The 23102-nt window shown below is 27.7% G+C and overlaps 1 protein-coding gene and 1 pseudogene across 2 annotated transcripts; one reads left to right on the top strand and one right to left on the bottom strand.

The window, feature by feature from the left end:
* Positions 1-802: 802 nt before the first annotated feature.
* On the bottom strand, positions 803-21901 carry LOC145187530 (IQ domain-containing protein H-like). 2 transcript variants are annotated; one of them, XM_090098892.1, is made up of 29 exons: positions 21370-21901; positions 21007-21123; positions 20828-20928; positions 20336-20435; positions 19648-19731; positions 19081-19231; positions 17954-18012; positions 17424-17614; positions 14126-14177; positions 13947-14003; positions 13543-13596; positions 13318-13384; positions 12614-12720; positions 12433-12499; positions 12232-12315; positions 9840-10006; positions 7545-7600; positions 7384-7469; positions 6914-7044; positions 6531-6624; positions 4901-5013; positions 4687-4786; positions 4295-4401; positions 4032-4202; positions 3651-3839; positions 2389-2514; positions 2238-2299; positions 1179-1287; positions 803-1026 (listed from the first exon to the last, which is right to left on the bottom strand). In XM_090098892.1, exons 1-29 carry the CDS (start codon positions 21505-21507, stop codon positions 913-915), a joined length of 3054 nt encoding a protein of 1017 aa, XP_089955018.1. In that variant the 5' UTR covers positions 21508-21901; the 3' UTR covers positions 803-912. The 2 variants fall into 2 exon arrangements, with proteins under 2 accessions (XP_089955018.1, XP_089955027.1); XM_090098901.1 differs by having other exon boundaries at positions 13512-13596; positions 21370-21894.
* LOC149892905 (uncharacterized) lies at positions 14193-15720 on the top strand (annotated as a pseudogene).
* Positions 21902-23102: the final 1201 nt, after the last annotated feature.

Below are 23102 nucleotides of genomic sequence, written 5' to 3'. Positions count from 1 at the left end.
ACTGCAATCTGTTTTAATAAAAATAATCTGGAATAGACAAATATTCACTTTTTGCTGACAGGCTTTCCACAACTGTAATCCCACAAAATTAAATAACTAGTTTGCCTTTGGTAGACCATTTAAAGAATACTCAATTTTAGCATTTTTATATAACGTTCAAAAAGGCTGCGTTTTACAATTTAACGTTCTACAAGAAATTGGCCTAATGGCCGATTTCTAGGGGGCAATGCGCAATTATTTAATTCCATAAAGAGCTTTTAGAATGCAAAGTATTCTGGATTTGTTAAAGCAAACCTTTGACCATATAAATGGATCTGACGTTCAAAAATATGCAAGTTAGGCAAACTTTGGTTTGAGAAACACAACATTGGACTGAACTGGAGAGCTGACTCAGAACTTGATGAATAAGACACTGACCAACAAAGCAACAAGAAAAAGCTCTTTTGCAGTAAAATACCCTGCAGTACCTGTCGGGACTTTAAACCGTTTAGAATGGGTCAAAATCGTTCCTTAGAAACGTTAGACAAAAATGAAAATCTTTTGGAAATGCACTCTGATTTATGGATCGGCTGTAAAATATTAAACAACTCTTTTCAGTTAAAAAGAAGAAGTCAACATATACGGTAATAAATAATTTCTGATGTATCACTTTTAGATTTCTTTTTTAAAATTAAAGTCATAGCCATTCGCTCCAATCCGTTTAAGTTAGAAAGAGGTCTTTCAAATATTTTTCTTATTTTTTTAGTTTTCATGTAAAATTTCATTTTGCAAAAAGCTGTAAAACATGGAATAACCATTTATACTCTAATTACTCTTTTCGTTTATTTTACAAGTAAAATAAACTAAAATAATACATTTCTTTCGGAACAAATTTAAATACTACCCTCTGTTAGTACCGGCACCATTAACTTTTTACCGGCACAATTGGCTTGTTTCTATGGTTGGAAGTAAAGAATTATCAGCTTGAATCATTTCTCTATTTAACTCTATTTCCTTAACAATTAAACGCAGATCATCGATAGCTCCCTAAAAAAATAAACAAAGAAAACACCATAGAATTTTTAAAGATTACATCATAACCTTATTTGAAACACGACTTTCTAATAAATAAACTGTTTACTATAAATGACTTAGAAATTTTGTAGCGATAAAATCGAAGGACTTTTTGTGTGCATTACTTGGAAATTGGTTAACCCTTGCATGCTGGTTGAAGAAATATCTTGATGGATGGATGAAAGGTTCGATAAAAAATAAATGATACTTTGCTGCAGTGTCTCTCCCGATGTCCTAAAATAAAAGATTTAACAAGTTCAGAGATCAAAGCCGGAACAAGAATAGATGAGACTAATCTCCTATACCCTTTCCTATTCACCGATTCATAAGACTGAAATTTTAAAAATTGTGTTTTGCGCTTCTTACTTAAACTATAATTAAAAACTTAGAGATGCTTGGTGAAGCGTTTTTATTGTTCTACAAGTACCGTGGTTGGGGTGACTTAACAGTTTTTCCTTTTTTTTTATTGAATATTTAAGCATTGAGTGATCAACATACATTCGAAATTGGCACATACCTTATCGTGTCATGGAGATAATCTACTTAAAAAAAGTGGTAATTTTAAATGACGTTTTTTAAAACCATTTTAAAACTGTAAAGTCAGTTCATGGTATGTGGTGATTTTGCACATTTGTTTTATATTTATCATAAATGAGAGATATACACTGGTAAATAATCATTTCGGACATTTTTTCTACTGGAACAAATTCTAAGAATATCCCATTTATTGTAATGTGTTTATCATCATCATCCACACACAAACCAATGTCTCTCTTTTAGTGTTAACAACTTTTTTTTGTCTTCACGTTCTAAGTGAAATTGTGTTAATCAAGTCCAAAGGAAATCATCGCTTGTTACCAATTTTACTTGTTGGTGAACATTCTTTTTTTCTTAGTGGCCCCAGTTTTTTTCCAGATAACAATTACCTTAAAGAATGTCAAAAACAGCTTCATTTACAATCTATTTTACAGTTTCTTTGTCACTTATGAAATCAGGTGATCTTTTCAGGGTTTCGATACAAAGCTTTTATAAAAACGCAGCTCTGTAAATGTAAATGTAACGCAATAGAATCACATTGATAACAATTGTGATATGTTGGAAAGAAGATAACTATAGAGTCATCACAAACAAATATATGCAATAAAATAGCTTAAAAAAAAAGATAATTTTATAAAATAACTTACACCATTCCTATACAATCTCTATGAACCTGATCAAATAATGCAAATACAGTGCCCATCTTGGTCTTAAATTAAAAAATAAACTACAGTAATTCGTCATTTTTGTCTACCACAAAGTTAAATTCTATATAACTCAAAAGGGTAAAATTTATACCTTTTCATTGTATACAATAGTTCTAGCTTTACATATTTGAAAAAATACTTCGTACCGCAGAAGATTCAAATTAGAATGGAACATATTTGAACTGAACACAAAGTATCGAAAATGCTTTTGAGCTGTCTAAAAAAAACCAAATATAAAATTAAATAATAAGAAATTAAATGATAATTTAAATTAAAATTTAATGATAGTTTAATTAAAATTAAAAAAATTAAATGATAATGTAAAAAACAATTCATGTAAATAGTTTGAAAATAAACACATTTTTATTCTCTGTTCTTAAATAAATAATAATAAATTAAAAAAAAAAAAAATTCTCCTTTCTACTTTATGATTGCTTTACATTAACATAGGAATCTTCACATCAATTTTTCAAAGACAATGATCTCAACCTAACTCCATGAAACTCAAATCATTTTCCAAAGATCAGAATTCTGACCCTTCGCATGGATTGTTCAATTCATATTATCTGATAACAACTTAAAGGAGTTTAACTCAAGCAAGCGACATCCATTTCATATGATTGAGTGTTTTTCTTTTTTCTTTTTTGCACAAATATTCTTTATCAATATTTAAAAGGTTGCTATCTTCCTGAAATATAAATTCTTGTCCTATTAAATGTTTTGGTGATGACAGTTGATTCAACTCTAAATCTTTTTTTCAGAATTCTCTCAATTTTAGTTAAACCACCAACCTGGTGGTTCCCAAAATAGCCCCAATTCATGACTGATCCACTTCCAATTTTGCAGTATTCTAAAAGTTCAACTTTTGTATTTGGTAATTTCTTTATATATATTCAGAGAACACTGCACAGCTCCCTTAAAGACTTTCAATTTCTGTGCAATATTTCTTTGTGATTCACTTTATACTGTAAAGGTGATATCTTTTCTTCTCAATATCTCATGATTTTAATTAGAAAAATCAAAATATAAATTAAATGTATACACCTGAGACTACTAATACCTTCTTCAAAATATTACACCAAAAGGAAAATGAAATAAAAGAATACCACAGTTTTTTATAACTTTCAAAAGATTCATTAAAAAGTATGTTGCTAATGTTTTAATAACTGTTATGAAGCATGACCTGTTATAACTTCAATTGTCATGCATATAATGATAGTGATAATTAACTGAAAATAATAACCTGGTATGTTTCGCATTTTTAATTTTGAAATAACATATAAGAGGCTGGATCACTTTGAGCAAAAAAGTGTACAACATATTGTCAACTAACATTAAAAGAAATTTAAAAACCTTTTCTGGTTGAGCGTTGGATTTTTTTCTTAAGGATGTGTAAACACTTGTAGGCGCACTTTTTCTAACAGTTACCTCAAAATTATTATTTTCAAGCTGACCACCAGAAAAGTATTCTATCAAATTTACCATTGCATGACTGGAAGTGTAAGCAATTTTTAATCCTACTGGCCATAATACTTGATAATTCTAAAGAATGCAAACAGTTAGAGCATTTAAATCTTGTTTTAGGAAGTAAAGATAAGGAGCATTTTAAACACCTTTAAGATTTTACAATTTAAAGTATAACAGTTTTATTATAATCATATATTTAATTTTATGAAACATAAACATCAACAATAACTTAACAACCTTCATTTACTTTAAAGTGGATTATCTTACTGCAATCCTGAGGTTAATAAATGTAACATAATCTATTGAAATGTATCCAATAATTCCTCTTAACTTGCACTCTTCACTAATTTTGAATGTTGCTTCCTTAACAACAGCATAATCAATTGAAGATTGTGGTAATGTGTAACCCCAACATTTTAAGGGTGAACAAGAGTGAAACTAAAAGAATGATAATTTACAAAATAATTACTCAGATAACTTTAAGATAAAAATTTAATACTATTGATTGAAAACAAACACACACTATGTACCTGGTCAGCAACTGATAATATCTGTACTGCACCATCTGGTTCAATCAATACATTTGCTGTAATTCCTGTTACACTTTTAGAAGGGGGATATGCCTCAATTACTCCACCTAATAGAAAAACCAATAGGAACTCATTGACAGGGTAGTCACATTGCTGCAAGATACATATTGAATGCTCTTTTTATATCCTCAATATACTATTTAAACTTTTAAGCTGTAAGCAGAATTTAATGAATTGAACTCAATACTATAATTTGAAAGTATTAAATTACCCACCTTGGAATGATAAAAATTTAAAAAACTGTGTTCAAAAAAAGATAAATGTAAACTTGTTACTGAACAAAAGTTGTTATTGGTGTAAAAAATTAAATTAAGTTTGAACTAGTCAATAACCTTGTGCTAAAAATGATTCAATAAACTCTTTCCATGTTGCATAAATGTTTTTGTCAACAGGTACAGCTGATTTTAAAATAGACGGTATTTCTTGAAGAATCTGTTATAAAAAAAAAACAATATTTACTAGACACATGCAAAGTTTGCCAAAATGTCAATAATTTAATTTGTAGAAAGTATAAGTATGAAAAACCTAAGAAACAAATTTTGGAACCTTATTATAAGACTGTTCATATGCCCATTTGTTACTCCAATTTTCACCATACTTCTCTTGCTCCTTTAAAACTTGCTGATAACAGGTTAATTGAGGCAAGACGTCGCAATAAGCTAGATAATCAAAGATATCATCACATAGGTTAAAGGTTAAAAAAAATTTAAATTATGTAAAAATAGAAAAAAAACATGTCAAGATTTTTTTAAACAAATGAAAACCACTTAACAGCTTTCACAGTATGAAAATAAAAAAATTTTAGTTTCATTGAATGATAACCCAGAAATTCTGATAAAGATTTCTAGTGTATGATATAGACAACCTTGACAAAATCTGAGAAAAAGAGATTTAAGAAAATCAGCCAAAGCTGTATTTTTAGCTTCATTTTAGTAATAATAGAAACTAAAAATTATAATATTTGCACCAAAGGTGCATATGGTAATAGTAAAAATTATTTATATACTTACAGTTTTGGTCAAAATTACTTTTAATATTTTTTGTGTAATCATTTCTTAATGAAAATTTTTTTAACAATTTTTTTGTTTGTAGAATGTACACACACACCCATACAAATATACACACACACTCATACAAATATAGCTTTAATTGGTAGAAATTCTTTTGCTTTATCAAATAATTACAACCACCTGTTGTAAATTTTTTTACAAAAGGTGAGGTCAGAAGTACTTTTACTGATCTTCGTAATTCAAACCCAAATTTGGTTGACCAAAAAAACTACTTAAAGGGATTACTGTAAAATGTCAAATGTCAAAGGGAGACACTTATCTTTTTGTATTGCATATTACTTCTGCATACAATAAATATCAAATTCAACTGTGAAAAGACATTTGTTTGACAATAATCAATTTGGAAGATGTCCTTGTTGGAAACTATTGATTCCAAAAAAGAACTGGATGGTTCGAGTAAAATTTTACATAGAACATCCACACTGGGCTAAACTAGTTTGGATTAAAGTGTTATAGAAGGATGAAATATAATTTCTGGTGGTATTAAGTATGTTAGATGTTCAAAAAATAATAAAATAGAAGACCCCCGATACACCATACAAATTGTAAAACATAGAGGTAGTAGTGTCATGATATTAAGATGTTTTTCCAGTGATTGTGTGGGGTCATTAGTTCTTACTGATGGCATCATGGATGCAAAATACTATACCAATTTGATGAAAAATCATATGCTACCACATACTAAAACAAACATGCATCAATGATTAGGGTCATTATTGAGCAGGATATATATAAAAAAGATTTATTTGCAGCTTTACATCAAAAATGGAAAAGCATGTCTATAGACAAATTAACCTTGTAATATTGATTTATGTAATTGTAAATTTCATATCTATTTATTTTCACATTGCATTTTATGCTCTGATCTATTTTACTCAGACTCTATTTAATTTAAAAATTTTCCTTATTTTTCAGTTTTCCTTAAGGGTTTCCCTCTTTAATCCTACTTATATGAGCTCATTATACTTATATAAACTCATAAGTTTTACATGAGGGTATACTTTTAAAAATTGTTAATCTAGTTTCAATCTTATTTTCAAGATTTTCAAATTAATGCTCATTCATCAGTTAAACAGTTATAAAAATCCATCTAGCTTAACACCTACCAGTTCCTCTGCCATCAAAATGATCATTCATTTTAAATAACCAACGAGAGATATGTAAGTACTTAGTCACTAACATTGCTAAAGATGCATGTAACTAAAACAAATGATAATAAAGATAGCAAACAATTACAAATAATATGAACACAATTTGTCAAAATATAAAAAAAACACAACTTTTAAAAAGAGATCAATGTAAACATAATCAAAACCAGTACCAACAATACAAAATACCAACAAAAAAATAATCAGAAATAGTTATAACAATTTTAACTTTAAAACTTTTTAATTTTAATCAAACCATTTTAAAATTATATTTTTCTAAAAGTCTGAAACAAAAAACATTTCAAGATACCATTCAACATTAGATTAACAACTCCACACACCTGATCTAATGAACAAATATCATAAGCACCAGGTGGAACACTGACATTAGAGCTTTCAAAAATTCTTCTGATTCCAGATTTCATAGAATACATTTGTACAACATCTGGTTCACTACCAAGTACTGGAATATCTACATTTGAGAAGCTTACATTAACATTTAATAATACGTATATTAATATTTATAAAAATTGCATTAGAATATTTTTTCCTAATTATTGTTAACTTCCAAATTTTTTGGTTTACCATCAAATGTTTTTTTTTTTTTTGCAATAAATTTGCTTTCCAATTTATAAAGAACAGCGAATTTCTTACTCAATGAACTTTCATTTAATGATCTCTAATAATAAATAGGGAAAGTTATTCATGTCAACATTAGTAATATATTTTCCAAAAGATCGAGAAGATTACAAAAATATATTTTACAAAAAGATTACAAAAATAAATAACACATTATTTTTAGCAAATATACCCAAGTAGTTAGCAATATACAGATCGTCAATGTGCATCAACCCAGGTACAATATATGCTTGTTTTGCTTTTATTAGCAATCGCAACCTGAAAAAACATTCCAGTTACTGCTACAAGCCATTTTTTAAAAAATTGACAAAGCACATTTTTAAAAAAGTTTACCTTTTGATTGTTTTAAAACTGTATTTTAACACTGAAGACAAACATAAATTGTGAGCCTAAACAAATTAGAAAAATGTATAAAAGTTTTCCTAATTGCAGCTGACCATAGAAAACATATAGAAGTACAATTTATAACCTTTATTTAAGAAAATATGCATTACACATAAATTACACAGGTCAAAACCAATTTTGCAATCCTAAGTTTGAGAGTTTTGATGTCCTAACTTTTAGAAATTTCAAAAATACTTGTTTTTACCTATTATAAAAGTCTTTGTTCTACAGCATACTCCTACTTTATGGTACATTCTATAATCAAGTTTGTTAAATCATATTGCTCTAAACCACCTTGTTCATCATTCCCATCACTGAGATTAACAGGATATTTTCTGCTCCCAACATTTGTCTATCCCAAAATATCTTGGCTATCCAAAGGGGAAACATGGACATTTTGAATATTCACTTTAACCAAGTAAACAGTTAACAATTTAAGATCCACAAAAAAGATTCCCATTTCTGTTCATTAAATTTAGCACTCTTTTAATGCACTACTCCTCTTTGAGATGCAAAATGACTAAAAGGAGTTGCCAGGCCCGGATTTACCTATAGGCAGACTAGGCACAGCCTAGGGCCCCAAGATTTAGGGGGCCCCCAAGCATCAAGAGATCCAATTCCAAAACAAATAAAAATTTGAAGTGAAAACTTTTGATAAAAAATCAACAATTGTATTGAAAACAAAGTGAACTTTATTTATTTTGAGTTTGCACATAAACATTCATTATTTCAAATTATTAATTTGAAAAACATGTTTTTTCTACGGGCGCCATCTCTTAAAAATTACTTTAGTAATTTTTTAGTGAAAAAAAAAACCCCTTCCTTGTTTATTCATAATTTGTGAAAATATAATGTAGGGTATAATCAAATTTTGAAATAGAAATCAAATTTCAACTTAATAAGTTGAAATTTGAATTCTATTTTTACAGAATAAACTAGAAACTTAGACTAAAAATGATTTTTTGAGTATAAGTACAATTTAAAAATTAATGTAAGAATTTAATTAGAGTATTATTTCATTCATTTCAGAAAAGAAATATAAGAATATTTGACTTTTTCCTTTATTTTAGAAAAAACTAAAAAATGAAGAGAAAAATGAAAGCGGAGCTCAAAAACATAAGAAAAAAGCTGAAAAAGATGAGCATCATCATTATATAAAATTATTAAAGAAAAAAAAAAGGAAACTGTGTTTCCAAATTCCAAAACACTTTTAAGAATCTATTTATGTTTGATGCTCACTAACTGTTCTGGAGAACAAATTTTTTCAAAGTTAAGACTTACGAAAAATTGTTTAAGATCAGCTATGATACAAAATATATTAAATAGTTTTTTATTGCTATTAAGTAATGTAGATTTGATGAAAAAAATTGATTTCGACGAATTGATTGAAGAATTTGCTAAGGAAAAGTGTAGAAAAAGTTAATGTAAATTTTGAAAATAAAACATTTTTTCACATACCAAAGTCCTTTTTTAAAATTTGGTTGAGTGTCAATACTTGAAGTTGCTTTTAAAAGTACATTTTTGATTCTTGAATAAAAGATTAATATATCATTTTAGGGGCCCAAAAATTTGAATCTGCCTAGAGCCCCAAATAGGTTATATCCGGGCCTGGGAATTGCACCTAAATAATTTTCATTACGGAGTAACATACACAAGAGGATTTTCTTTGGATTATCTATAAACAGCTGCTACTTATTTAGATTATAGTGTTTTTCATAGGTTCTATCATATAACAGTAGACAAAACCATTGTCAGTTGCAAAGGAGGTTAACAACTTTTTTTCTTATTGCAAAAAAATGTTACTTTTGTACCTTTTTGCAGCAAACTTTTATTTTTATTCCTTGAAACTAACAATTCTGAGTTTCTTTTGAAAAGTCTGAATTTCTCACTAAGAGATTCAATTGTCTGATTATGTTTGTCAAAAAGTCTACATAATCTGCTCTTATACTTTTTCTAGTGAAGGAAGCTGTGTGAAAACAGATATGGGTATTATTTTAAATGTGGGATTGCACAGAATGTTTTTTTTATTTTACAAAATCATGTCCAGATGGACCCAGCTATAGAATAAAAACTTTACATGATAGGCAAAAATTGATGTCATTTTTAAAATCAGCAGGCCCAAATAGCCTTAGATAAGTTACCAAAGTTAAAAAGGTATGAATTATTAAAATTTTTTATTATGTCCAACAAAATTGTCAACTTTAAACTTTAAGTTTAATTTTAAGCAGTGCTAAGAATAATTACCAGGAACCTATTGTGTTGATCAGGTGTTATGAACTGCAACCTTTGCCTGACTTCCTCATAATCCTGTTCTGTAGTCTTACACATTGCATAAGTTAATGTGTTATAATACTCACTAGATTCAATGGATATTTCAACTGGGCTAATATAAATCACCTCAACATTAGGATCTATGTAAATGAAAAAAATATTACAAAAACAATTTTAAGCAGAAGTTAATTTTACAACTTAAAATGAGTAAATTGAACGAGCTCATAGAATCACAACCACTTACACTAAAGTAATTTTTATTTAAACTTATGTAAAGCTCACCAAATATCTAACAGGATAAAGAAGTTTTATCCTGAATAAGATATATTTAAAAAATCTCTTGTAGTAGAAAAATTTTTTTTAAAAAGATGCATCTTTATACAAAGTATCTTTTCAACAAAACTAAATAAAAATCTAATATGGGAATTTACAGCAGATGAGTAAAATAAAAATAAAGCAATTTTAATTTTTCATTTTTATAATTTCAGTACAGCTATTCACGAAAGTTTAAACGATAACAGAATTTTAAGATCTAATCTTCGGTTTTTCTTGAATAAAAATCTAACGGAAATAGATATCAAAATAATTTTTTTTTCCAATTTGGCAAATAGGTTATTTGTTAATAAAACAAAAAAAAGTAGGTTTCGACTCATCACTGTTTACTCAGAAATTTCATTAAAAGGTAGGTGATACAAATTAAGAGGTGTCACAAAAGTTTAAACGATTTTATTTAGGATCAATTATTTTTTAATTAATTGATTAATCCGGTGCGAAAATTTTTTTTATTTTCAAATAAAGTTAAAATAAGTGGTTTACAATCAAAAAATTCATCACAACATCATCAGGCAGCTTTTAATTCATTAAAAATCAACTTGAAATATTGTAAATTTCAAATTAATTTCAATTGCATGCAAATGGGTCAAATAACAGTTTCTAGTGGGATCAAGTGGCAAGTTATTGGTATGGCGAGGACAAAAAATCACACAAACATTTAAATAGGCAAAACACTTCATGTTTCTGAATCTTGCGTTCGAAAAAGCAATAAAACCAGGGAACTTACCAAGGACGTCTCTGATATGCTGCATACTGGGAGACCATCCAAACTCAGCAACCGTGACAAAAGTGTTATGTTCAGAATGAGCAGAGAAAACCCCAGACTCAGCTACAAAAAGCTTGCACAAATCTTCAATGACTCAAAAAATAATCAAAAAGTTAGCAGAGAGCTCGTGAGACGAACATAGTTGGACAAAGGTATTGGAACGTACATAGCTGCTAGAAAACCTATTCTTTCAATCACAGATAAACGTTAATGACAAGTGTGGTCCAAAGAAAGGCTGAACTGGTCTGTAGAACAGTGGGCAAAAGTTATTTGGAGTGATATAGCTAATTTTCAAGTAGTAAACCGCAACGGAAGAATCTATGTCAAAAGATTTGCAACTGAGAAATATTCAGACAGGTTTTTGTAACATCGTCGACAAGGCGGTGGAGGTTTGGTTGGCATCTGGTGATGTTTTTCTCACAAAGGTATAGGCTTCTGTGAGCTGTACGAAGGCTGAATTTATCAATACACTTACAAGAACACATTGGAAACGTATTTAGTTCCATCAATCAGACACTTGAATGGCAGAAGCAAGCAATTTATCTTTCAACAAGACGGGGCTTCAGCTGACACAGCTCACTCATTCAAAAAATGTTTTTTGAAAAAAAAGTTCAATGTGATGCCCTGGTGCCCTAGATCACCAGATCTCAACCCAATCGAAAATATTTGGTCTTGGATCGACAATCAACTGACATACCATGAAATTCAATCAACTCAGCATTTGAAGCAACTTTTGAATGAGTACTGGCTAAAAGCACCTCGCGTGATGTGCATGAAATTAGTTGAATCAATACATAAACGAGTTTATCTTTGCTATAAAAACAAGGAGGACACTTTAAATATTAATTCTGCTTTTTTTTTTCATTTTTTGTTCGAATGTTGCAATTCGTTTAAACTTTTGTGCTACTTATTTTTCCTATATGATTTTTTGTAATTGTTTTTTTCTAACTAAATATTAAAGTTTTTATAATATGTTCAAATTTATTTTAAAGCTAATTACTTCTTCTTTATTAAATAAAAAAAATTGATTCTATATTATTTTACAGTTTTTTTTTGTTAAACAATAACCAAACATACTTGATAAAAATTCTGCAATCGTTTAAACTTTCGTGAATAGCTGTATTAAAAGAACATTTTTTTAAAATGCTCCAAACTTAGTTACATGTTAAAATGAGGTTCTATTAAAATAATATTGTACAGGTGCTTTGCGCTGCAAAATAACATGAGAATAACTTATACAATAAAAAGATGTAGTTTAAATCTTACCTTTAATGTCACAAAACCTTCCAATATGATGATTTTGTATTGTTGCTATATTATCAATTGAGCGGCGCAAATTCACACTGTAGCCTACATCATAACTTGTATAATTACTAATGAGCACTTCAACATAGTATCAAAATTGTTTTTTTAATTTTTATTTGCTTTTTTCATCTTAAATAAACTTTTACAACAAAAAGTTTAAACCTAATGATGGAATATGAATGACAGTGTGCCTGGTTTGCTTAATTTTTGGCCATAAACTTTGAAAATCCTGTATAAAAAACAAGTTTTATGTTTAGGTTTTAAAATGCATAATCAAAGCTATTGATATAATATTGTTAATCATTAAACACTAGAAGAACATAAATGATCTTAAAAGGGATACCTTAGCTCTCTTTCTAAAATTAGAAAGATACTGCATTTGGTTATTTTTAAGTAGTTGACGAACCATTGTCAACTTGCATTTCATTAGCCATGAAAGTGCAATGATGGCTAAAAGAAAAATGATGACATTAATTACATTTTGCTTTTTTCCTAATACAGTAAAAATTGTTAATTCTTTTCATTCTTGAACTAAAAATTTTAAAAACTGTTTTACCAATCTAGAATCGCATTTCCATAAATTATAAAGATTACTTGTAATATAGAAGACCACTTATAATGTAATGTGGAAATTATGTTTGTTCTACTGCTTTAGGTGTTTATTTCAAAACTTTTCAAACAGCCTGTGGTTAACATTGGAAATTTCCAATATACTATCTATGTCTATATCTACTTAAAATCATTTTTCACTCTGAAGAGAATTATAAGCACTTGAAATGTTTTTTCAAAGCTAGCAATATGATTCAATCACAATTGCACTAAACACTATAATAGAAACATAGAATATACTACTTATACATAATTTTCAAGAAAGACTAAATTTTATGAAGCAGTTTTCACTGCTAAAGCCCACTGATTTTCAGTCTTTTTAACCTCAGTGTTCCCCAATTTACTCATTTAAAGTTTTTTGGCTTTAGTTAAACAAACAGCTGTAAAAAAGATAATTATTTGCAAACACACACACATATCAATCTATAAGTAAAATACTAGCTGCCCATTTTCTTCTTCGAAAATTCAAATATGATGCTCTTGCTGTATAACAGCGCCAAGTTGACTATAAAATACAAAATTTTATATGCTAGGTTTTTTTTTCCCCATTTATCCTTTTCCTAATAATAGTTAATGAAGCAACAAAAACCAAATAAGTAACAAATGATGTAATTATAAAACATTACAATTACTTTATAGTGGACATGAAAACACCTTCCCTACTTGTATTTTTACAGCAGCATTCACAAGACCATCCTTTGCCAAATACCGACGGCCCTAAAATGAAGTATGAATCAAACAAGTATATAAAATAATAACTTTAAATAGTTCAATACTATTGAAAGTAATTCCAAGGATTGGAATATTTATCTTACAAAAAAATCTTTTGCAAAAGAAAGCCTTTACATAACTTTTAAAAGTAAAACTTAGTAAATTTTTTTTTAAAACCATTTACAAAATTTATTACATTGAGATTTACTGTAAAAACTATTAGCTTTTGTTTTAAAAATAAGAATATTATAACATTCTGCCAAACTATTTTTTTCTTCTAAAAATAGTATATGTGAAGGCTAGATTAAAACAAGTGTGACTCATTCTGGTGAACTAAATGCAATCAATGATCTTACTGGCATTTTTATAGTTTTTTCAACATCTTCTCTATTTACTATGCATAATAGAAGATCCTGTTAAAAAAAAAAAAACAGGATGAAAAATTATTAACAAATTAAAATAATTTTATGCTGATTTATTTTTACTCAAAAAATAGTCAAAAATATTACATAAAATTTATTTGTAAACCATTGACCTTAGTAGTGGGCTTTGATCCCATCTTAAAAGTCAATCCAACATCAACAAGCCTAAAAAATAGTAAAATGTATAAAATCAGACATAAAATTCAAGACCATAAAAACTATAATCTTAACATAAAGAATATAAGGTAAATTGATAAAAAATAAAAATTTATCACACCTCATAAGGTACACTACAGTCAAAAAAATCAGAAACAGTTAACAACCTCTAATAAATAATAAGACAATTCTAACAAAGTGATAAAGTACACATACTTTGTATTAAACTTTACACATACTTTGTAATAAATTTTATTATATTTTTAAGTAGTTTTACAAAATGTGTATGAATCCATAAGGTTAACAGGTACTAGGAAAAACAAATATTTGAGAAACTTCTTCAAACCTTATGAAAAAAATAAAAAAACAAAAAATATTAGAGTTAGTGGCATTTTATATTTATTGACAATTTAGGTTTCCACACCTACTATGAACCATCACTAATTGCAGGTTTTCAAAAATCAACAGTAATTTTGCAACAAATAGTTATTTATCTTTTATATTCATATTTTAGGTATGAAAAACATGGCCCTGTACTTCTATTTGAATACTATTTGAGTATAAAGAAATCACAAAAACATCTTTACATTTATGAAAACAGCAGTTAGAAGAATTTCAAGCAAGCTTGGCAAATTTGAAAAGATCAAAATTTACTAACAATTATCCTGGAAAAGGTTGACTTTATGCATTTCTCATGAACAGTTATCTCAAAAACATAGTAAATATTTACAACAAGCTAGAGGAGTAATTAAAAAATCAATATGAAATTGGTTCGCTAAAATTACTATGGTTTTGGGAGAAAATGCTTAATATTTGAATGATTCAATGTGCATTTTCAATTTGGATAAGAGTAGTTTGTCATCACCAAAGACTAATTAATTGGTAAATAAGAGAAAAATACAAATGAAGAATGTGCTGGAAGTAATAAAAAAAGCATTAGCACTGTATTAGCAGCAAATGCTAGTGGAACCTTTGCTCTCTCAGTAATAATTTTTAAATATGTTCTGCTTCCAAAAGCTTTAAATAAATGCTAATCTATCAGGATGGGGCATTGGGAAATCAAAAGTGGTTGGATGACCGCAGTGTTTTTTTGAGTATATTACAAGCTTTTTTTATTAATATTAGTTAAAAGAAGAAGATCCCATTACCAGTTATTGTTTTTATTGATGGTCATTGTCACATGACCATCAATAAAAACAAATACTGGTAATGTTCTATTGAACTTAGGAAGTTTTGCTCTAAAAATGGAATAACTCTTGCTGATTTGTTCCCAAATGCTACAGGTTTCTTGTAAGCTCTTGAATTAGCTGTTTTTGGACCAATAAAAGCAAAGTGGTAATCATTTTGCTGACAATGGTGCATCAACCATGAAGGACATGAAATCAACAAAAAAAAAATATAGCAGTAGCATTAAATTCATTCATAATTAATCTTTCTTTGGCAAATAGTATCTAATGTGATTTTAAAAAGACTGAAATTTTTCCATTTGATGCTAATAGCATTGACTACAAAAAGATTGTCAGTGCTATTAACACTACAACTACTTATCTAGAGCAGAACCATTCAAATAAAACTTTATCAGCTTATTCTCACATAATCTTTACTTAATCATGAATTGATCCAAGTATTTTAAAATAGTTCAAAAGAGCAGACAAATCCTTAGGTTGGAAAGGTGATCTTGAATATCTGCAGCCATATCATTTTTAGAAAAATGCCTTATCTAAGACAAGTAATTTAATCTAATGACATACAATAAAATAATAAAAATCTATCACTAAACTGTAATCTATAAAATGTACTGTTGTGGAAATGGTTGATTGTAATATTACAGCAGTGACAGAACAGAAACTGTAAACCCAATCGAAAACATTTTATATGACCAAAACAACCAGTCCAAATGTCAAAACAACCAGTCTAATGTCAAAACACACAAGAGAATGTTTACCTTCAGTTATGATATCTGAAATGTGCCAGCAAAAATTTAAAAGGCTGAAGAGCAAGAAAAATTAAAAATTGAGAAAAAATAAATTAAGGAAGACAATATTGGATTCAATAAAAAAGGTTATTAAATGAAAAAGCTAAAAAGGAAAGAACAGACAAGATTTTGAAAAAAAAATTAAAAAAAATTGTTCATGAAATAATTGTGAAATTGAGTCACAAATGTTGACAATAACTCACGGACTAAGACTCATATAATCATGATGAATATCCTTTCCTTTTCAGTTTAAGATTGTAAAACATAATTACTAAAATGATAGAAATACATTATTCTTTAATTTTAGTTCATAATAATATTCATATTAATATTCAATTATTTATTTAACATCCTTCTTTTTCAATTTATATACCTAAAATCATTTAATAAAATATTACAAATGCATTAATCTTTCATATGAAACCATAAATACATTATAAATCATGCACAACAAAGCAGATTTTAAGATATATAATAAGTGTCAACAGTATATATGATAAGTGTGAAAAACATAAAATAAGACTAGAAAACTGTTGCTCAAAAGTTTGATCAAAATTAACACATAAACGATTTAAGCTTTAGATTGAGAACAATTTTAAAGAAACTCTAAAAATATTTTTTGGTTGCAAAATTTCATTTCTAATGCTTTTCTACTTTTCTTGTAATCTAATATACTATAATAACTTTTGTTAAACTCACAATAGGTGTGGAAATGACCCTACTTTTTGACAAGAATTACCCTAATTCTTTTTTCATTCTCTATATTAGCATATCTAAAAGAAAATGTATTTTAGAATATTTTTTAGCGCCACTTATTCCCCTTCAAGGATATAGTTTTGTCCCAGTCTAAAGAAACTCTTTTCCAGTGAAACTGATGAACATTGGAGTGTTAAATCCTAAAGCGAGTAAATGTTCATGCCAAAAGAAGCGAATCAGTTTTAGACAGTGTTTTGTTTTAAACTTAAACGTAATTATTAAACCTTTAGATCTGCCTGATTCTATCTGCCTATTGCACAATCTTTTCTACTCTGAAAATCCATAAGCACAATTATAATGACAATTTATCATACTGTTTCCTTTTTATATTGCTTACAGTAAAATAAACAGTGCAATGTATTTAGAAACAGTGAAATGTATTCATGTTTGACTGTTTTAACTTTTTAAAATGTTAGATTGAATAAGCATTTTGTGTTTTAAATATTTACGTAATATAATTACGTAAATATTTAAAACACAAAATACTTTTTAAATCCCAATAGTTCAAGTTAAGTTTTTTTTACCTATTCCCATCAATAATTGCTAAAGGTATCGAGTAATCCTGCAAAAGCTTTTCAACTTTTGGTAGCACTGACATTATATTTTCCCATGATGAACAATAAAACTGTTTGAAACTACTGAATTCCTGTGAAGATGTGCAAACTTTACCATCTTGAATAACAATTGTTTTTGTGGTTTGTTGAATTGCAGTATCCTTTGTAAATAATAAAATAAAAATAATAATAATAATAATAATAATAATAATAATAATAATAATAATAATAATAATAGATCTGAAAGTCAAATTTTTTTTGATTTTTTAGTAAGTAAATAAAAAAAGTTAGAAGTAAAAACACCAAGTTTACCAACCTGTATTTAACACTAAATTTTAATTCAGATTCTAACTGAATCAATATTTCTATATAGAACAATGTGTGTTCTAAACTCGAAATCATGGAAATAAGAAAACAATAAATCTTTCTGAAAGTCCATAACAAAAAAATTGAGCAAACTAACAAGATATTTTTACATTAATGACACAATTTGAGTATACCTCAGTATGTTTTTCCTTTAAATAATGGTGGCTGCTAACCAGTTCTGTCCTTCGATTATCTAAATAAAATATAGAATCTAGAAATGACACTGAAAATGTTTTTTTCATTTTAACTAAAACCAAAACCAACATTGAATATGAACTGATTAAATCTACAAAAATTAAGGCTTGCAAACACTGAAATGAAACCAAAAGTTTTTGTTTGAATATTGTGCAAACAACTTTTTTTAATAAAAATATAACACAAAAAATAATTGAAATTGTTAAACTATAGAACTTTTCACTTGAAATACTTTAACTTGTAAGTTTTATTGTAAATTCTCAATTCCAAGTATTGCAAAGAAAACTAGTTCCACTTTTTAAAGAGATTTCAAATGGTTTACCATATCAGAAATTCAATTTATTTAAAAACAACCAACTGTTTTGAACTGTATATTAAAGTGGATAACGAATGGCCATAGTATTCTGCAGTTCTGTCAACATGCATTGTTCTGTAACAGCTTTGAATAGATGGTACCTTTCAGCCAAACTCTCCATGATTGACATCATGAAGAATTCTTGACAATGGTGATAATTCACTGTTGTTCTACTGGTACAGCAGGTAGTATTTGGTTTTTGGTTTGATGCTCACATGCAGAGCTCACCAAAGTATTGGAAAACTGATTATTTGGTTTTTGGTTTGATGCTCACATGCAGAGCTCACCAAAGTATTGGAAAACTTCATCACCATTTAGTAAATTTAGCATGTTGAGGCTTATTCATAAAAAACTATATTTATAAAAATACAAAATGCATGTTTAACTTATTTGTCTTATTTTCCATCTTAAACATTTATTCTTCCTCCATTAGAATCATTGTTGTTCTTTTTCTACTAAAGACTTATACCTATCTTGCATTTCAACAACATACAGATAAAACACCTATACAATTATAAAGAGTTTTTATCTACATAAACTAATCTAAGAATAAAAATAATTAATTACTTTATTAGTTCTATTTTAATCCTTGCACAGCCACCCTCCTCCCTCCCCTCTAAACTAATTAATGTAAGAAAATTGTAAAATAAAGATAGAAAAATGTTTTGAAAAAAGAAATTAAAGAAAAAAAATTGATCAAAAATTAAATACCACATATAGTTCTTGAATGCTTGTAAGGTAATTTCAATATGCGGCTTAAAGACTGATCATTAAACATGATCAGTGGCACATCTGGATGATCAAATAACACAGATTGTATACATATTTTAGATGAAGGAGATGTATAAAGATCAGTTTTGTTCTTAAAAAAGAAATATAAAAAAATTATACAAAACTTTATGATTTGAGGAAGTCAATCACAATAACATTTTTTAACTTCACTAAGACTTTTCAATTCTGTGAGAAACAGCTATGCTATCTTTTTAAAGACTCCAGCTCACTGTTCTAAAACAAAGTCTAAAGTTGAAGATCTTTCTGTAGAACTTGAAAATAAAGAACAAATTATAAGAAAATTAAGAAATAAAAGTGAAATCTTCATACGAAGTAAAAAAATAGATAAAATATGAAAAGATAGCACACTTGCTCATGAGTAAAAACATAACAATGGTTTGTGGAAAATAAGTTTAAAGTTCTGGAAAACCCTTGTCACTTGAAAACTTTGTTACTTGAAAACCCTTGTTACTTAAAAAGTCTGTTACATAAAAAAAATAATAATACCTTCTGATTTAATTTCAATTTTTTTGATTTAAAACTGGAACAATTTTTTGACCAAATAAAGCACTCTGAAGATACTTCATTCATCTATAATTATACCAAAGTAAAAAATCTAGAAAATAAAATTTTTATTTAAAAAATATTTATAAAATTACTTTTAATTTTAATTTTAATACAAAAACTTTTAAAAATTTTAGAAAAAAATACTTCAAAATTACCAAGAACAAAATTAAATGTTTGTAGCTTAAGTGGTGTCCTGTCATTTTAAATACTGTTAAATATAAGACATTATTCATAATGTTAAAGTTTACTTAATAAATAAAAATATCATGGTTTTACAAAGATGTTTTACATTTTTTTATGAATCTTTAATTTTTCTGTTGTCAGTAGTACGGGTAGCACTGCAGTATTATCCATCTGCATGCCTTTTACAGCAGATGTGAAACTTAATGGATCATATTATGGATCACATAAATTTAATGAGATGTAATTTAAATCTAAATTAGATTTAATTTGTGACACCATAGTATTAGTAAGTAACCGTATAGTATAAGTTACTTATAGTTAACCGTATAGTATAAGTTACTTATACTATATATACTATATATAGTATATATATAGTATACATAGTATAAGTAACCGTAATGTAAAGATAGTAAACTGTCTAAAGTAACACTATAGTGATACTTACTTTTTTGTTGGTTGTTGAATTTTGAAACTTATGCTTTTTGGAAAGAAGCTCTGGAGTTAGATGATCATCCAAATGATACAACTTTTCACTATTTCCTTCTCTAAGTTTTAAATGTTAAACTAATCTACTTAATTGAAAGCAATTAAATTAAGAACAACACTCATAAAAAAAATAACATGCATTCAATATGTTTTTGTTAATAAAAAAAAAATCTTAGAAAAATGAAATCAAAATTATTTACCTCTTAAATAAAAAAAATTTGATTAAAAAGAAACAATTTTGAATTGTTTAAATGACAAAGTTGTCTTTAAATTAGAGAAAACAATAAGAATAATAAAAATGATATTAGTAATAGTAATTATGAAAAATTGACTGTTTAAAACTTTTATAGTTTTAAAAGACAATTTTAGACATTTTCTGAAATAAATTTCAAATATGAAATTTGAACATATTTTAAAATAAATTTAACACTTTTTAAATTGAATTATTCACCTCTTTTGATTCTGCGAATCACTCACTAAGTTAGCCTTGAGAAATGTAGACGGTGAGATATACAGAGCATTTAATTGAGCAATAGTGTCTTGTTTTTTCTTCTGTAGTAACAAAATACTGAATCAGTTAAATGGTTTTTATGAATTTAACAATAGTAAAATAAAAGTAAAAATTCTTACCTGCCAGATTTTTTCGGTATCTTCAAAAACAGATTTTATCTTTTCATTACTTACTGATGTATTTTTTTCAAGAATTAACAAAACTTTCTCCTTAAGTTCTTTAATGTCATTTTGGACCTGACAGACAAAAGAATAGGTCTCAAATTATTTTTAAATATTCAACTTTACAAGCTCAAAGCAATAACTATTTTGCATTTCTCTCAGAACGATGTAAAAATATCTGAGTAAAGAAAAATTTATATCATACATCTTTTTATAAATACTTAATTTCAAAATTTTTGTGTGATACCCTTCATTTAATTAAGTCATTAAAGTATACTATTGTTTCATAAAAAACGTATTTTAAACTAATCATTTATTTACCTCTTCGAGCACTTTTAAGATGATGTTTTCACGCATTTTTCTCTCGTTTTCTGGTGATGGTGTAAGAAAACCTTTTGTTGCTTTTTTTGGAAAAAAATCTTGCTGCTCTAACCACTTTACCAGATTTAAACGGCTCATTTCAATTTTAAATTAATTCAAACCGTCAAGAAAGTTACTTAATCAACGATGTATTATTATAATAATACGTCTTAAACTTATATATAGAAACAAATACTCTGAATGTTGTTATTGGAATTTTTCTTCTATCGCTTTACTTCGCCTAAGCCTCAAATAAAACTCAAAACAGCACAGGGTGATTTACTTTAAAAGTTTTATTTCGAACGTTCGTTTTCGAACAAATCTTGACTAGAATTTTATTTTCTTAACGGCAGTGTTGACCATTTCTTTTGTCTAGAATTTTCCATTTCTAAAGTTTAATTTATCACCTATTAAAACTAGTAAATCAACAAAATTATTATGTTGACTGTTCTAAAAAACTTTCCTTCATCCTGTTGATTAACATATAGTAATCACAGGCGCTTTCACATTAGGGCAAGAATTTGCGGTTTTTTTTACTTAGCGTTAATTTTCTACTTATGGAAAACTTTCTTGAAAAAGAATTTTTACCACGAAAATAATTCGCAGAATGTTACTTGATGCTAATTTTCTATTATTCTAGAAGCTTTCGTCATGTATAATAACCTTATGTTAAAAAAAAAAATTTTCTCCAGTAAATCAGGGGAATAAAGTAACCTTTGCGATTTTATGGAGAGTTAAATCGCCAAAGAAATGTTACGTAAGTTTCTTTTCATTTTTTTTGGGACACACATAAGCAATTGTTCTGCTAATGTTGCCAATCAGATCATAGATGATACTGATGTTGCCAATCATTATTAGTCCTAGAAGAGCAGTAAATAAAAAGATGAAAAAAAAATAGCGTGATCATCAAGTTGATCGTTCAAACTCGAATACTAACGTGCATACGGGAAGAAAAAAAAACGTGGTTTCCTAATTTTTGGGAATTCCGTTTCATTTGCAAGACGAAGTTCACATCTCGTAAACAGAGTTCAATATTACTGTTATCCTAAAAGCAGTTTGAAAAAATTGAGCTACGTTAGTTTCTGCGTGAACTCTGAGAAGAGAAAGGGATGGTGGATGGGTAAAGGGGCGTGCATGTAGGAATGTAAAAAAGGTTACCTAATCACTTAGAAAAATCTGGTGAATGCATTTTGCTGTGCAATAATGGCTAACACACCTTGTAATCGTTCTAAGATTCTAGTTATTCATTAAAGAAATCTTAATGATATTTTACAAAAATACCAAAAATTACGTTTATAAAGAGAGAAAAATGGCAGACGTTTTACCGCGCCCAAGTCAGTGTGATAGAGCAGAAGCTCTAAAGTTTTCATTTTACTCAGTTGTATCAGCAGAGTATTTGATGCCGGTACTCGAAAAGCGTTTCCCATTTTCTGATTCAAAGATGGAGCCACAATCCAGCTCATTTAAAAAAGAGTCATACCAGTCATTTGCGTAAGAATTAAACTTTATCACTTTTTAGTATACTTTATATTCCCGTGGCGTATCTCTAACTTCAAAAACTAAACCCAAACATTCCTTTTCCTTACCCTTACTTTCATTCACTAAACTAAATAACAAACATTAAATTAATATTGAAATAAATAAATTGTTAAAAAAAGTGCTACCCTCACATTAGTTAGCAAAATATTGAGATT

Source organism: Hydra viridissima, unplaced genomic scaffold (genome assembly GCF_058129835.1).
Source record: "Hydra viridissima isolate aposymbiotic clone 2 unplaced genomic scaffold, HvirCarnegie_v1 scaffold_1, whole genome shotgun sequence".
In the NCBI taxonomy this organism is placed as follows: Eukaryota; Metazoa; Cnidaria; class Hydrozoa; order Anthoathecata; family Hydridae; genus Hydra; species Hydra viridissima.
The sequence above is the reverse complement of the archived record's forward strand: the minus strand, read 5'-3'. Positions and strand labels throughout refer to the sequence as shown.